This window comes from Bactrocera tryoni, chromosome 5 (genome assembly GCF_016617805.1).
Source record: "Bactrocera tryoni isolate S06 chromosome 5, CSIRO_BtryS06_freeze2, whole genome shotgun sequence".
NCBI lineage: Eukaryota > Metazoa > Arthropoda > Insecta > Diptera > Tephritidae > Bactrocera > Bactrocera tryoni.
The window spans coordinates 80,509,134-80,526,608 of record NC_052503.1 but is presented as its reverse complement, the minus strand read 5'-3'; the positions used below and the strand labels follow the sequence as shown (position 1 = coordinate 80,526,608).

The 17,475-nt window shown below is 36.4% G+C and overlaps 1 protein-coding gene across 8 annotated transcripts in view; it reads right to left on the bottom strand.

The window, feature by feature from the left end:
• LOC120777672 (serine/threonine-protein phosphatase rdgC) overlaps positions 1-17,475 on the bottom strand; it is a 124,917-nt gene that overhangs the window by 2,954 nt on the left and 104,488 nt on the right. For all 8 annotated transcript variants that reach the window (XM_040109135.1, XM_040109131.1, XM_040109134.1 and 5 more), the window contains 2 exons: positions 17,123-17,194; positions 386-571 (listed from right to left, as the gene is read on the bottom strand). In XM_040109135.1, the coding sequence (XP_039965069.1) occupies positions 386-571; positions 17,123-17,194 (258 nt within the window). The remainder of the gene's footprint in view (positions 1-385; positions 572-17,122; positions 17,195-17,475) is intronic.

The window sequence follows — 17,475 nt, the reverse complement described above, 5'->3', positions numbered from 1 at the left end:
AAGAAAATAAATCTAAACCTATAATAATTATTTTGCTTTGACTTTTATTCCAGTCTCTAATTTACTGAAAAATAATCGTTAGCCCGTCAAAAATTTAATTTTTGAAAGTTAAAGGCGTCAATGCAAAGTTAAAGCTCGTTGGATTTTGCCTATACCCATGTTTTCTACTATTCAGGCGTCTTTTGAAGGTCTATAGTATTCACCCTCAACCGAAATAGAGTTTCAAAATGTCTGAGGTTCTAAAATAAAGTTTCTCAAATACACTATATAAATAATTTATGCCTTTGAAGTAAAAAAATTTTGAGTAGCTAAGCCTTCTTAATATTTCCCTGAAATATGTTTGTCTTACTTTTCTTTAACTTCATTTAAGTGATATGTTTCTCACCTGTTTATTATGTGTGAACTCATGTCCGTCCGGTTTACATTCGTGTGAACGCACAAGGAACTTCAATTTATATTTTTCCAGGAATTGTTTGGTTACATCGGGACCAAAATAGGTGCCAGCGCCACGTAGTGCATTCGGCTTACAGCCATCGGTAATTTGCGGGTCGCTCCACATTATGTCGAAGATCTGAAAAAGGTTAAATACATTTTTTTATATTACTTGAGGTTGTTTAAGAGACAGTTTTTGAGCGCAATATAATTTTGTATATATATTTTTTTAATATTTAATGAATTTTGTTTTCTTTTTTTTGCAGTCAGTCTTAAATTAAGATCTTAAAATATAATATCTCTACTTTACTATCCGTCCAAGGAAGAACGGATGCTACAAACAAATTATTTGGCCTTACAATTCTTTGAGCTTCTCTGAACTACATATAATCAAATTTAAAAAAATATCGCTCTGAAATGTATTATTATTTTTTTACCTAATTCATTCTTGTAATCGAAATTAAAGGCCTTATTTATATACTACCTACTACTCACTGATTTCTTAAACAAAAATTTAAATACGCCTAAAGGTAGGCAACATTTTTTATAATAAATTAAAGGTATTGCATATCTTTTGGCGCGGATATCCAAAATTAAATTACTTAAAGTAGGCAATTTTTTTTATAATCAATAAAAATGTTGCATACTCTTCAGATATCCGCGCCAAAAGATATGCAATACTTTTATTTATTAAAAAAACATTGCCTACCTTTAGGTGTATTTAAATTTTGTATTATACATATTTATTTTACATCGCATAAAAATTAATTGTCGAGAACTAAATAGCCTAACAGATGTTAATACAAGGAAATGCTTGTTTTGACCTGAAGTAAAATTTTAATTGAGAACTTATAATTATAATTAAGTACATATATATTCCAAATAGATAATGATATTATGAGAAACAAGTTTAAATTTCCATATTTTCATTCTAGTTTTTAATATATGTATTATTTTTTTTAAATTCTTAAAATTTACTTTCAGGCAATATAATGAGAGGCAATGAAATCTCCTTTCACAAAAATTTTGAAACAAATTTCCAAGTAAAATATCGTTCGACTCTTAAGTGCTGCAAAAATCGCCTTTGATTAAATTTACACTGAAAAGCACACAGTCTCGAATCACATTAAATCATGGGTTACTTAAGTGCAAATTGTGAAACTTCTTTCGCTTTGAACATAATTTGATAAATGGTTGTGATAAGCTGGCTGAATGGATCATCGTCTTTGTATGTACATATCTACGTGGGTGTGAAACCGTAGGCAAATAGAAATATACCGCAAGGGGAAAGAGTAGCACACATATGCAAGTAAAAAGAGCACAGAACACACATAAAGTAAAGTGTTGAAAGTAGCACAAATAACAAATGCAGCGGCTGGTTAGGTAAAGTGAGTAGGCCAATGACTCACTAAGCTAGCCTGCCAAATATTCAAGGTCCATTACACAATTCTTTGCGTAAAGGAAATGCGAAACAAATCGCTGGCAATGGCTTTCAGCACGCATTAAACGGCATTACGCAATTGAAGCTAATCGAGATTAATGATGAAGAGAGCGCAAGTATAGCACTTGCAGTTATAGGAAGGAAGCACTCGTTTGTGTAATAAAATGTGGAAAACGGTAAATTTACTGCTTATTGTTCTTAGTGAACTTACAATTATTAATATTAATTTGAGTATGTCAAAGGGAAAACATTAAAAGTGACAACAAAAACACTTTCGCGCTAGTTTTGGAATATACAAAGACTTTGTTAATGATTTTTCAGTAAATATTGGATTTTAGCTTTATAGCAAAATTAATTAAATATTTTTAAATATTTGGCAGAAAAAAAGCGATTGCTAACAAATATACAACGCTACTATTATAAAAAATTTAATATAATCTAAATAAAATTTGCAGTATTTATATATATTTACTTTGATTAATAAAGGATACACTGCAGCGAAGCTGTAGTATCTTGCACAGGTGCATTTTTTATAGTATAAAATGTTATAAAAAATATTTATCTTGATTTTGTTCGACCAATTTGCATGGCAGCTATATCTTTTAGTGATCCAAACTCAACAATTCTATCAAAGAATTTCCCTTGAATAATAATATATACTGAATTTCTTGAAAATATCTTGTCAAATGAAAAAGTTTTCCATTCACAAAGTTTATTTGGAACGGTTGGTTTGTAAGGCAGCTATATGCTATAGTAGACCGATCTGAAGAATTCCTTCGCAGGTTGCATCATTACTTTAGACTATAATTCGTGCAAAATTTAGTGAAGATATCTCGCGAAATACAAAAGTTTTCCATACAAGCACTTGATGCCGAACGTTCAGTTTCTATGGCAGCTATATGCTACGGTGGTCTGATATCGGCCATTCCGACCAATGAGCAGCTAATTGCGGAGGAAAGGACGTCTGCAAAATTTCAAAGCGATATCTCAAAAACTGAAACACTAATACATGTATAAATAGAATAGCAGATAGACAGGCGGACATGGCTAAATCGACTCAGCGCGTCACGTTGTTTATATACATATATATGTATATATATATGTATATTTAGGTTTCTGACGTTTCCTTATAGGCATTACAAACTTCGTGCCAAACTTAATATAACCATACGCAGTGGTGATCTAAAAAGAGAAATGCTTGATTAAAACAAGAACAAAAATTAACGCATTGCTGTTTTTTTCGAATGAATGACAATTTTTTAAGCTCGCAATCAATTTCTAGAATTTATCTACACAAAAATTCTAGCCTTTTTAAGTAAGAGAGCAAAAACAAATACATAAAAAGCACATATGTTGTTGTAAAAACTGTACACTTGCTTTGCTCAGCAGCGCAATACCACTTTTTAAACAAATGCCAGGTATTTTTTCACGCAGCTTACCTCTTTGCTAATATTTTTTCTGTACAAAGAAAGCGTGTACTCGTGCTAGCATTGAAGTTACCTATACGCCATGGCGCACCAACCAAAACATGTGTTGCAGCTAACTTCAAAACGCTGGTAATACGTAAATGTGGTATGTATGACCCACTATGCGAAAGGAGCATATAAATCAGACAGAGTAAAAATATTTCGCTTTGAGTATGAACAATATTTTCCCTATATAAACGGCTTTTATGCGCATACTGCAGACTACATGATGTTTCAAAGGCACACGTTTGCCCCTTGGCTGTGCCGAACGTGCGTGCGTGTCATTTACACAGCAATAAAAATCCTTTGTTGGCATTAGCGCATAAATAAAATGTTTAATGCAATTGAAAGTGTATGCTTTGAAGTCTTAATAATCTCTTAACGGTGTGAGGAGCAGGTGAGACTAAAGTCAAATGTGTTTATAAAAAATTATTTGAAAATCATACGTTATATTGTAGAACACCCGGACTTAGGGCAAACAAAAATTTGACGGCCTTTATGATATTTTTTTGGGAGATCACAGTTAGCATACGCAATTTTAGACAACAATTTGCTATTTTGTCAGGAACATGTATATATGTACATATATGCAATATAGTCCCACAGTTTTTGAGATATCAATCTGAAAGTTTGCACATTTCCTTTTCTCCGAAAAAAACTGCTCAGTGGTCGGAACTGGCGATATCGGGCCACTACAGCATATAGCTGTTGTACGAAATGTCCGATCAAAATCAGGTTTTTGTAAGGAAAAAATGTTTATTTACAAGGATATCTTCACGAAATTCGGCAAAGACGATTATTGAAAGTAAAACTATAATCTCCAAACATATTGTTCAAACCAGACAACTATAACATAGAGCTGTCGTACAAGTTCAACGGCCAAACTCAAGTCCATGTATGGAAAATTTTTTTATTTGACAATATATCATCAGGAAACTTGACGTACATTATTATAGAAAGCATCGCTACAATAGTTTTTAGATCGGGAAACTATAACATATAGCTGCCATACAAACAACTCGGTGAAACTAGAGTCCATGTATGGAAAACTTGACAAGATAACTTTTCGAAATCGCTACTTTCTACGAAAATATTGTTCAGATCGGATCACTATGGTATACATATATGTACCTACAATACAAACTGAAGATAATTATAACATTTTTTCACACACTGTTCTACTATAAGAAAGTCATCTGTGAAGGGCATAGCTTCGGTGCAGCCAAAGCGTTTTTTCTCCTACTTTTAAATTTTCTTAAATCCAATCAAAATTTTTATCTTTCTTGTTAATAATTTTCCCTTCCAGTTATGTGTTGCTTAATTTTATCAATTAACAATCAGTAGAAGCATCTATAAAAATCTGTCTTACCCGTATCTAAAAGTAAACGCTTAACACACATACATTTTGCAATCTTTTCTCTTGGCACTTGTTTCGTAATTTGCGCTCATTCATTATTTAACGGCGCCGCAACACCCAAAAGGCGCGACTGCAATTCATTAAATAGATATTGTGCTGAGAGTGTTTCTTAGAAATTTACTTTTAATGCGCATGTAAACACAACCACGACCATTTTTTGCTTTCAACCAGCAATTTTGTATGCAAAGAATTCCGACTTTTTGTCTTGGAAATGTGTTTGCTCAGTAATTTGTGTGCACAACTCATTTTTTATATTTGCCGCTTTAAAAAGCTGTAATTATATAATGGCCCTATGTACATTTCGCGCTAATTGTTCCCCTTTCTGCTTTTTGCAGTGATTCCAGCGAAATCTGCTAAACTGGGTTAATGCGCCTAAGTGTATACTTTATTCTGGTCGAAATGTCGTCAAGGTAGTAGAGTATTTTTTTAAGAAAAGTCGAAGAAAAAGCATTTTTGGTTGGAAACAGTAATTATAATTGTTTTGAAAAAGCGCAATTATTGTTGAGTTGGTGTTCAGTAAGGGGTAAATAATGAAATGGTGTTAATTATAACGAAAATATTTGCATTAAGATCATAAAAGGTTACTCATACGTCATGTAGTCCCAAAGAGTTTCAGTTTTGTATTAAAGACATAAAAAGTTACTCATACGTCAAGTAGCCTCAAAGGGTTGTAGATTTTGAGATATGTAATAAATAAGGTCTGCAGAGGTATATATAAATATTTTTTTATTATTGAAGTCGTATTCTCAACTACTTAGCTTGATTAAAATATTTTGAAAATAGCTGGGCCGAAAAAGTAAAACATTCGAAGAGAGGAAGTTGGCATAGAAAATGTTGTAAAAATTTCAATAACTTGTGGGAATAGTTTCAGAAGTTATTTGAGTAGGCTTTTTCGTATTTAAAAACACAAGCAGATACCCTTAAACGGGTACTGGAAAGATATACGGTTCAGAAACTTCTGATTCAAAGCTCAAGCAAGAGTGTTTCTTAAATATCTACGTGTACTTTAAGGAGTGGTCATGGAAGATTTATTAAGAAACAAGAAAAAATATTAACTACAAACAAGACAAAATATTAACTACAGCAATCCGATCTGAACGATTTCTTCGCAGAATGTATTGTTGACACAGATAATAATCTATGCTGAATTTCGTGAAGAAATTTCCTCAAATGAAAAAGTTTTCCACCCAAGCACTTGCTTCGGATCATTCAATTTGTATGACAGCTATATGTTATAGTTATCCGATCATTACATATCATTATCTTCGGGGAATGTATAGTTGCCTCAGACAATAATCCGTGTCGAATTTCATGAATATACATATCTGCTCAAATGAAAAAGTTTACAAGCACATGCTCTACAAAGAGAAATACATATTTTTCAACCGAACTCCGAAAATTTAATTTTAAAATAAAATACAGCTTTGTTGTTGTTTAAGCTCGCATTTAACACTGTTGCCGCAAGCATAAAAATTTACTTTTTATGTCAATGCCGCCAAGTACTCAGCATACATTTGGTAAGAATGTTATAACTGCAACAGCAACAACAACATATACGCGCACAAAAAATGCCCGAGCATCTGCTTGAGACTATTGTAAGTGAGCACATGCTTAGGTATGCTGTATTTGTAGCTGTCAAATGCTTGCTAAATATACCCAAGCGCATTAATACATTCGCACATTAACGCCAACATGCGCAGACACAAATTTGCGCAGCATAACGGTGCATTTTGGAGGCACTATCTAGAGTACGTGTGCGCAGAAGCACGAAGTTGCAAAAGCAAATGAGGAAACTGCGGTTACTTAAGGGAATTGGAAAAATTTCGTGCAGTTAAACTTGGTGTTCAGGCGATTTGCAGGAACTTACTAAAAGCACGTGTGAACCCAGCAAAGGGTAGCATACACGTAATGTAACTATATGGCAAGTACATATGTAAGTAGTTTGTCATATATCATCAGTAATGTTGCACGTACATTGCTGCGTCATGCAGGGAATGCGCTCTCCTTTTGTTTATTTTAATTTACTGTTAATGCAAACTCAAATCTTGAGGTAAATACCAAGTTTGTTGAACGAATTTTCACATAACCACACGTCTGCAGCATGTATAGTATATATATAAGTATATACTCGTATTATATATATTCATCAGTAGATGAGGGTCACCAGCACGTCCGCTTATTTAATTAGCAAGTTTTGTATGTGTTGCGTGTAAGATCAGAGTTTATGCAAGTTAAACTTTCTGTGGCATGATATGGTAGTTTGGTAAGAGATACGCATTTGTTTCGATGTTGCGTGTAGTTTTTTTGCTAAGCTGACTATTTGTTGATTTGTCTGCATTGAAATGCAAATAAAAAGATAAAGAGGAGCAACCTCTTTGCCGCTATGTTCGACCAATCGTTGGAAAAGTCGATGAATATATCGAAAAGGTTGATCAGGACCGTCACATAAGCCGCCATGACATCGCTAAGGAACTTAACATTCATCACAAATTGGTTTTGAACCATTTAAAAAAGGCTGGCTACAAAAAGAAGCTCGATGTTTGGGTACCACATGAATTGTCTGTGAAAAATTTAATGGACCGAATTAACATCTGCGGATCTTTGCTGAAACGAAATGAAATCGAACTATTTCTGAGGCGAATGATAACAGGAGACGAAAAGTGGATCAAATACGACAATAGTGTGCGAAAAAGATCATGGTCCAAGCGTGGTGAAGCTCAACAAATGATCGCAAAGCCAGAATTGACGCCTCGAAAGGTTATGCTGAGTGTTTGGCGGGATTGGAAAGGAATCATCCACTATGAGCTACTCGAGCCTAGTCGAACGATTGATTCTACATTTTACTGTCAACAACTGATGAGATTGAAGCAAGCAATCGAAAAAAATGTCCAGAACTGATCAACAGAAAGGGCTTTGTCTTCCATCATCTTTTTTGACTCGGAAAAAACTGAGAGAGGGCTGGGAAGACTTGATGCGTCCACCATATAACCCTGACTTTGCACCATCGGACTACCATTTGTTTTGGTCAATGTAGAACTCCCTTAATGGAATAAAGTTGGCTTCAAGAGAGGCAGTGAAAGTTAGTTGTTGCAGTTTTTCGCCGAGAAACCGTAAAAGCTTTACACTGATGGAATAATGTCTCTAGCGGAAAAATGGTAAAAAGGTGTCGACCAAAATGGTACATATTTGGTTCATTAAAGTTCATTATAAATGTAAAAAAATAAGTTCAAGTTTGATTAGAACTACGAAAATACTTTTTCGACTAACCTATATGAGCTAAAACTGCTGCCTTGAAAGCCAAGGCAGAAGAGCTCTTACCAACAGCTGCTATTTTCGACTACTTTGGTTCGAGTAGGCAATTGCAAAGTAAAGTGCTCTCTCGACGAATAAAGACCAAACTCTACAGCGGATTGGACAATGACGGATTCTGGTGAGTCGGCTTTAAGTGAGTTCGAAAGAATGGTTTTGCAAAAGGTTTATGGTATTTTGCGCATTTACAATTGCGAACACCGCAGTTGATGGAAGGATGAGCTGTACGAGATATACGGCGACATAGACATAGTTCAGAGAATCAAAAGACAGTGGCTACGCTGGTTAGGTCATATTGACCGGGTGAATGAGTGTTCTTGCCTTGAAAGTATCCATAGTATCGAAGAAATTATCGATTACCCGCCCCGTCGGAAGCAGAGATGGGGGAAACTCTACGCTGTTGAAGAGATCAGGTTCAGAAGGACCTGGCTGCACCTGGTAACTCCAATTGGCGCCGAAAAGCAAAGATAAGAAACAACTGACGCGCTATAGTTAACTCAGCTATAACCGCATAAACGGAAAGGAAGAAGCATCCTGGCATTTCGGATGTCAGCATTAAGTACCTTAAACATTTTGTAAACAGTAACACCATTCATCCAACAGTAACAAGAATTCCAATTAGAAATTATTTGAAGTAAGCAAAGCAGTTGCAAGTACTTATAACCCATCATGCGCTCTTATACATGCCAGCCAGCAGATAGTTTGACATACTCAACTCATTTCATCGCAGCTCAGCTCATAAAATGACGCACTCGGAGTTTGCGTTAATAAAGTGGCACATTTGCGTGACATGTGTTGCTCGCAAGCACGCAATAGCGTCGCAATATTACATATATGTATATTACAATATTACTCAGCTGAGTGTGCAGCAGCTTGCCGCACTAACGCTTTTCCGCTTTGCCGTTTTTGTGTAGTGTTTCAGCTAAAATTGCTGCTCTTCAACAATGCAACATGGTAAAGGACTGGCATGCGGATAATGTGCTTAAGTACATAGATATTTCCTGCTGCCACACATATCCTTCCTGTTCTTGTGAACTTTCATGCAATTTTATTTTCAAGCGAATTTTCCGGCTTCGTTTTTATTTTTCTTACTTTTTTTCAAATTTCTTTTGTTGTTTTTTTTTTTTTTGATTTGCTTTGTCTCGCCTTGTGGCTTGTTGGATTACTGCATTGTTGCATGACACTGCAGGCAGAAATAAGAGCATGCCAGTACCAATGACATGCCTGTTGTTGTTGGCGACATAGTTTGTGGCTAAAGAGTCTAAATACAAGGATGGCCAGGCGATTGTCTTTTTTGTTTTACATTTTTTAATTTTTTTTCCATTTTTCCTTGGTCTTGTTTAAATTTTTGAATAGTAGTTGATGATTGATTGTGGGAATATCTATCGTCCATAACTCCTAATTTTATGCATATAATTTCTCCATAAAGTTTACAGCTTACTCTTTCCTCTTCTCAAAATTGTAGACATGATCTCATTATTAACCAAATTAACTTCAACATTAAGTATGTGTATGCCTCCACTTATAACCGACTTGTTATGATAGAGTCATATTTAAGTTATGGAGTTGAAGAGTATAACACTCCAAAAGGCTGAACTTGAAATAAATCAAAAATTTTATGTATGGTCTTATAAATTGGTTCAAAATATGAAAGATCACTATAAATTACAGCAGACAACTGATCAACGATCCTCCGTTCAGTGAGAATATTCTTTAAGCCTTCCGAACACTTGGTATAACTGGCGGAAGGAGGATCTCAACAGCAACACTGTGAAGTCCCCAAAGTACAATTACATCATGTCTTTTTATAATTTCGTACATTAATGCCCGGTTTCACAGTCCATACTTAAGTTGTGCCTAAATAAAATCTTAGCTAAGTATTGTTGCAAACTGAGTGGTCGTTTGCGTTTCACAGTCAATGCTCAATTTCTATAAAATTTTATTATGATATATGGCAACGTTATGGGCAACATATGTTTTACAAATGTCATTCATAAAAATATGTTTGAAATATTTAAATTATAACAGACAATACACAAATTTGCGAGGAAAATTATATCAAAAATTGATGAAAACAACAAAAGAACCCCAAATTTCATCACTAGCGGGTCGGAGCACCTATGGGAACTGAAGGAAAAGTATAAGCTGTTATTGAGTGCAAACGAACGGACACTTGCCCTACGCTACGAAAGATGTTGCTGAAAATTCAAAGCAAATTCAAAACAAAAATCAGCTGTTATTTAAGCACTGCTTAAGTCTCCCCTTTTCAGTACTTAAGCATTACATAAGTATGAACTGTAAAACAATATTTTCCTGTTTTATCTTAAGTACAACATAAGTATGGACTGTGAAACCGGGCCTAACTTTCATTTATTTTTAAAATCTTTTTCAGGTAACTGCCAGTAATAATTTCTTCAGCAATCGTGTCAAAACTTTTCCTTTTTGCCTCCTCAGTGATTGCACCTATTTTTCAAACCATCCTCGTACAGGAAACGCCTGCATGCCTACATAGTTGCTTTTGACTTAGGGCGTGCACCGAAATGCACTAGCTTCGCTACGCTGTAGCTGACAGTACATGTTCACTGCTCGCCTGCCTTGTGGACATGACACGCAGACATGCCCTATAAGGTGTATGCAAATAGGCGGCTTTCCTTGCTTAAAGTGCTCTGACATCCATTTGCTTATTTTTCCGAGCTCTCTGCCCAGAAATATGTGCACATACACGTATATAGTGTGTCCGCACGTTGGCTCAGGTGTTGCTACTTTCGCCCGGCCGTCACTTGCGGCCTAGTCCGCTGACCGTTTATTTTGTCGCCTTGTATTTGTCATTCCTTTTCTGTGGCTTAATTATGAGTCTCCATTGCAAATTATTTCAACAATACAGCTGGCAAAGCCTGTCACTTTTAACTATTTATGACGAGGCATGGCAGCAAAGTTACTCTTTTGACTACATATACATTTGCAGACATACTTGCAGCTTGTGAAGGCTTAAGGCACTCCTTGGCATAGTTGCATGCAAAAAGTGAATTTTGTTGCAAAAAAATTTAGGTGTAAATTGAAGTGTAGCTGAATCGACACTCTTATGTATATTAGTAGTAAGTGAAAATGCAAGCGATAAGGCGTGCTCAGGGGTTTCTGACCATTCTGAAGGAATCATTGAGGCATTAGTATGTCCTTAAACACTTGGAAGTAACATAGAAGTATAGCCAAGGCATTGAAAATACTGTCAGCATAGCTAGGCAATAAGCAAATACTTCGCCAAATACGCCTTTGGAGTACAATATAGCCCTAAATCTACTAGTCCGTAACAGTGACGGTGGCTTAAAGAGTGTCGGAGAGAATTTTTTTGAGAATATTGAGATTATGGGGAAAAAGTAGGTGTTGTTGCTGTTATTGTAGCGGCAGTAAATAAGCTTGAAGTAGTTTCGAGCAAAGGTGTCGAGTTGACAGTACTTGGCCGTATAGTTAAGGTACGTTCCGGTTACTTAGACGCGTCTCTGTCGTAGGAACGGTAGTATCTGCCATCGCAATGCCGTAGAGAGAGAAATGAGAAGATAAATCCTTAAGGAAGGACTATGCACCCACCTTTGAATATCCAGACACTTCTACAAACCCGATAGATGATGTCAATGGTATACTATCCCTTAGTGCCTGAGACTTACTGTCAACGCTGTAGCTACTAGAGAATAGAAATTCTACACCTGTTTATTCGATTAAAAGGAATATGCCACAGAAATAGTTCAGATATAAAAATAATCGTTGGTGATTTGACCGCTCATAAATAACTACAGTGGGTTGTAGATCAATCCATACTGTCTATTGCCGGCATCTCGACTTTGTCTCAAACATTCAATAGAATATATGAAAATGAAGAAGATGATATCGAGTGCAACTGCTTGAATTATGATAGAAGAAGTTCTTTTTCTTCAGTATTATCTACAGTCGACTTGCTGATGGTTTTCAGTCTGAAGCAGGTATAATTTTGTGTGAAGAGTAACCTCAGTTAATTTTTTTCAGCGGGAGTTTAGGGATATTATAGGTCCTAGTGACTTTAGTCCACATCAATAATCTAATATCTGTAACTTTTTGTCTCTAATTTCTAATATTTTCTTTCTTTGTACATATTTAGCAGGTTTTGCATATTTAACAGCTGTGGAATTTTGTACGACTGGAAATTTTAAGCTTTAATTCAACACTCTTCTTGTCAGATATGACTGTGTAAAGGGGTTAGCGGCGGCAAATTTCTCGTCACCAATTTCACTTTTGCAGACTAACCTTTTGTCGGCACGAAACCACAAAACCTCAAATTTGCAAACACACACATGCAAAAAAGTTGACTACTTTTATCACCTGTCGCCAACTTCCACTACTTAGCATACATTCTGAGACGATTTATAGCGGCTGCTGACTGCATTTCCGTTGCGGAAACTAATTGTTGTGCATGACTTTTGTTTTCACTTATTCGAAGTACGTGCCTATACTAGTATGAGTGTGTTTGTGATAACGAGTAAGTAGATATGTTAGTGTATGTGTCGCATATAGTCGTACAAGTTGACATAAGCCTTGTTATTTTCTTAACACAAATGTCAGAAATTATTTTGGTCACATATTTCTAATGTGTGTGTGAGTGTATGTGTGTGTTTGTGGTGCTTTAGTATATCTTTGACACAATTCTTAACTGATTTATGTGCAGAGTTAGGCATTTGCCGTCAACGTTGGGTGATAAAGTATTTGCAAAGTAGGCTAAGTATGATTGTTGCAATGTTGGCTGTTGAAATTGTTTTGCAGAAACAGATAGGTTGAGGTTAATGATATGCTTACATGAATGATATTGTGGGAACTTCGAAAGTTTGAGTTTTAAACGAAAAAATATTTTTAAAAAAATATGAAATGCCTATTATAGAGACAGTTTCATTTGTGTCCAAATTTCTCAGACGTACTGATATTTGTTTTCGGGATTACATTTGAAGAAGTAAGCATAAACAACTTTACTTCTGCGTCCTACAGGACCATTCGATCTCGGACAAAGTTCGTTCCCACGACAGTCGGGTCTACATAACCGGAACGAACCCCGATTTTTATCCGTCCAAGGACTGTCAGCTCGTTAGAATTCCGGCGCAACAACAACAACAGTTCTGCAGTCGCAAGGTCCTTCTGGCCCGGGGTAAATCGGAAGAGTTCTATTGAGCTCTTAGCTCTCAGCAAGGTTCACCTTTTAAGGGTTACTGTCCGATTGGGATTCATTCAGTGAGACTTTACATCTTACCAGATGGCAGCTTGTTATAGTAAAATACGCTTAAAGGATTCCCACAAAATTCCAGCTTTTTGGGGTACTTAGGCGGGATTGATACAGCAGATACGCTAGCTAGGTTATGTCGTCCGAATGGATGAAAATATTCTAGATCTGAAAGTAATCGACGCAGTACCCGCCGGGGGAAGCAAAGGAAGACCTCTACTCCGTTGGAAAGATCACGTGGAAAAGGACCTGGTTGCACTTGGCATCTCCAATTGGCGCCAACCAGTGAAGAGGAAGAAACGCTAGCGCGCTGTTATAAACTCGGTCTTCATCACGTAAGCGGTGTCAACGCCAATAAAGAAGAAGGAGGCGGGATATATACCTAAAAGTGCCGCTTAAGGCTTTCGAAGTCAGTGTTAAGCACAAAAATGTTTGGTTATTTAAGCGGCTGTGGTCCTCAAGCGAGGTTTACTGAAAATCAAAGATTTTTCATCTCATAGTAGTAGCTTTGCGTTACAGGTACAATGAGCGGATAATTAAAAAAATACAAAATCGCTTTTTTGACTATTCTTTTGCATTCTTCAATTACTTGTACCACTATCTACTTTTTTTGTTTTCTGTTACGCTTTAGCCATTTTGCCAATCCACTCTCTCGAAAAACACAATCAATTCAATCATTGTCAGCTACGCTTGACAACACACATCACTCATGCGCCATGTCGCGCCACCAGGACAATAGCAGAACAGCCGACATCAAACACCGAGCAATCAGACTAAAGCCGAACGAATGACCGTATAATATATTCGACTGCAATCAGTGCAGATTGCACATCAATCAATCAGGCACACCTGTTACACACCGCCTTGAACCTTGTTGCTGACCTGCAGGATAATTAATTTGCATACATTTGCATTTGCCACGAATTCAATTTACATAACCAATTTGTTTAACTGTTTTACTAATGTTTTGCTGTTGGCCGTCACCCAAGCCATTCAGGAGCACAACGCCTAGCGCAAAACTGCAGCGAATGCGAGTTGCGTATCAAAGTCGCTGGCGGATTCAGCACACATATACATACTTGTATAGCGCATAATAACTGTCAGCCATAATAATAATATCCAATTAAAATTCAGCTGCAATTCAGCAGAATAAAATCACAACAGAATGGACCATATGCAGTGCAGCTTTGTTTTCACCACGTCTTGGCGCTTCAGCATGTCGCTTATAGCCAATTTTATGCAAACAGTTATGACATTCTCTGTTTTGTGTTTTTTTTTTTGTGTTTGTGGCAGTGGCAAGCAAAGTGCAGTGGCGTTTTTAAATGCGGTCTTCGCTGCAAGGCGCCGTTTATTTTATTAATATTGCTTGCTTGCTGCGACAGATACACACAGGTGGCGTGTAAGACTATCAGTCAGTATGCGTGTGTGTGTGTGTTTGTAAGTTTCTTTTCGTTTTCCACGTGAAACCATAAAGTTTTATGAGCGCAAATGCAAGCGTTTTGCTTATAAATTACCTGCTCGTAATGCGCTGCGCGTACACCTTTACTCGGCGTTGTTGCAGTATGACTCAAGCATGTGCTGAGACAGTCTTCTATACATAATTTGTGCATTATACCTACACTTACACACACATACGAGTATAAATATATTTATGTATGGGCGAGGGCAGAAGCAGGTAAAGAGGTTAAGTGGTTGTCAAGTATACTGTCGCATTATATGAAATATGTCCCCATAATGACATCTTTATAAAAATGAGAGAGAATGGAGAGAGCATAAAGCAAATATCTTGAAAGATTTCTTTAAAATAATAGCATTTTTTTTATAAACTGAGTTGGGTATATTACGGTTGCCACAGAATTTGTAACACCCTGAGGGAAACGTCGGAGATCCCAAAAGAGTGACGAGCTGAGTTGATCCAGCCATGTTGTCGTTATATAATCCAAATCTAATCGCTATCTAATATATCGCTCTGAAATTTTTCACACATTCTTTTTTACAAAAGGCTGCTAATTTGTGGAAAAAACCGCAGATATCGGACCACAATTGCAAATAGCTGCCAATCAAACTGAAGGGTCGGAATCAGGTGCTTGTATGGAAAACTTTTTCCTTTGACGCGCTATCTTCACAAAACTTTGCAGGGCCTATTGTCTAATAAACTAGTGTAATCTCCTTAAAATTTTTCACATTGGATCACTAGAGCATATAGCTGTCATACAAACTGAGCGATTGGAAACAAGTGCTTGTATTGAAAACTTTTACATTTCTGAAGGAAATTCTACATTTTTCATGCTTCTTTTAGCCTTAGCTGGTGATCGCCGAAAAAAATTACACTCCGCCATCCAAACTGAAAAAACGATGGATTATGAGCCGAAATTGAATTTCGTTAACGTGTTTTTGTCAGCTCATACGTTTTTTCCGAAAACTCAGCTCGAGTCTCTAGAGTGATTTAGAGAGCGAATAGCACAAGCAAAAAATAAGCATGTGTTCAAATCTAATTGTTTCCTCATAACACAAACATGCTATATATGTATATAAACATACATATATGAAAATACATACACACATCCTCACATGCATCTAAATGCATTACACATACAACACGTGCCGCGCACTAGTAGCATTGTCTGGCATTACGGAAAATCGTGACTAATTTCTTGCGGTAGAATGGTTGTAAGCAGCCATCCGAAGCGCGCAACCACTTTACAATGCAACGTGCAACGAGCGTCCTAGATTATGCTTCGACGCTTGCGCTACTAGAGATGCATGTGCATATGTTTGTGTGTGTGTGTGTGTGTGTGTGTGCACTTTCTCCACTTTCGCTGCAGTCATTAAGGAAGACGTGGAATTCCACAAGCAATGTACTTGCCGAAGTACTTCACATAACCGAGCTATGGCGCACGGACACGTCTATATAATGGCGTAATACAATTAAAGTTGACTGCAGCTCACTTACATGCAAGCACAATGCAAAATGTTTTAAAGTAAAAATGGCAATCTCTTAATATGCTTTTACTTTAATGTCTCGCTTATAGAGAACTTGACGAAAAATTGTGGTTGAGATAGGGGGATAGATTTCATTTGAAGAAAATTATCTATTGACAAGATTTTATGACTTTAGCCAAGTCAAGAACCAAGAGTGTTTTTTTTTAATTTTTGATATTCGGAGATGCAATAATCATTTAGTATAATTAAATATATAAATTGCTCTCAAAAAAGAAGTCCCTGCTAACGTTCGGCGACTAAGAAGAGAAAGTCTTAGAGATGTTTTGGGTTGCGCTGAATTATTCATAAATACCACCGTCAGCTCACAGTGAACCAATGATATTGTCCACAGACTTCGAAAAAGTCAACTACTACTATGTTTTAAGTCCTCAAAGGGCGTTAGCTCTAACTAAGCTCTCACCCTGCGCTTATAACTACCGCGGGAGACCACCTCGATCAACCTGGATCAAAACTTCAATATTGGAAAGTCGTCACAAGGAATTTAGTGGTGCAAAATTCATTTAAAGTTACGACAACTTATATAGCGCCGGATCCAATAGGCACATATTATAACAATTATAAAGAAACGAAATTCAAAAGTAAACCTCAATTCGAGATACTCTTTTACATATAACTTGTACTTATTATTGCAAAGTCTTCCTATCTTCCATACCTATCAGTATGCCATTTTGACAACAATATTGAAGATTTTTTTTCCAATATTGTATAATTAGTTTAAATTTTTTTCTTTCTTATTATTTTCTACTCCCCCTACTTAATTAACAGTTATTGTAACAAAGTGTAATTGTTAATTTTTAATCAAGGCAATTTGCACTCACCTGTTTCCATTCGACTTTATCGATGCCATCCTCACCAGCCATCTCGATGGGCGGTCGCAAAATGGAGACATACTGTGCGCCAAAAGTAAACATTCAAGCACAAATATTGGCGGGCCGCAGTGTGGCGAACGAAGAGATGTGGTGAAGTATACGCCGCACCGGAAACGTAGCGGAAACGGATGTGGTACGGATTAAAGGCGGCAACGAGACAATTCGTGTGGAAAAAATGGTAGAAAGGAAAATGATTAGTAAATTAGAGTAATTTAGGGTAGAAAGACTGGTTAAATAATTGATGAGATGTTGGTGGATGGATTGTTGGATTATCTGAATTTGTATATTTGTATTTTAGTTCA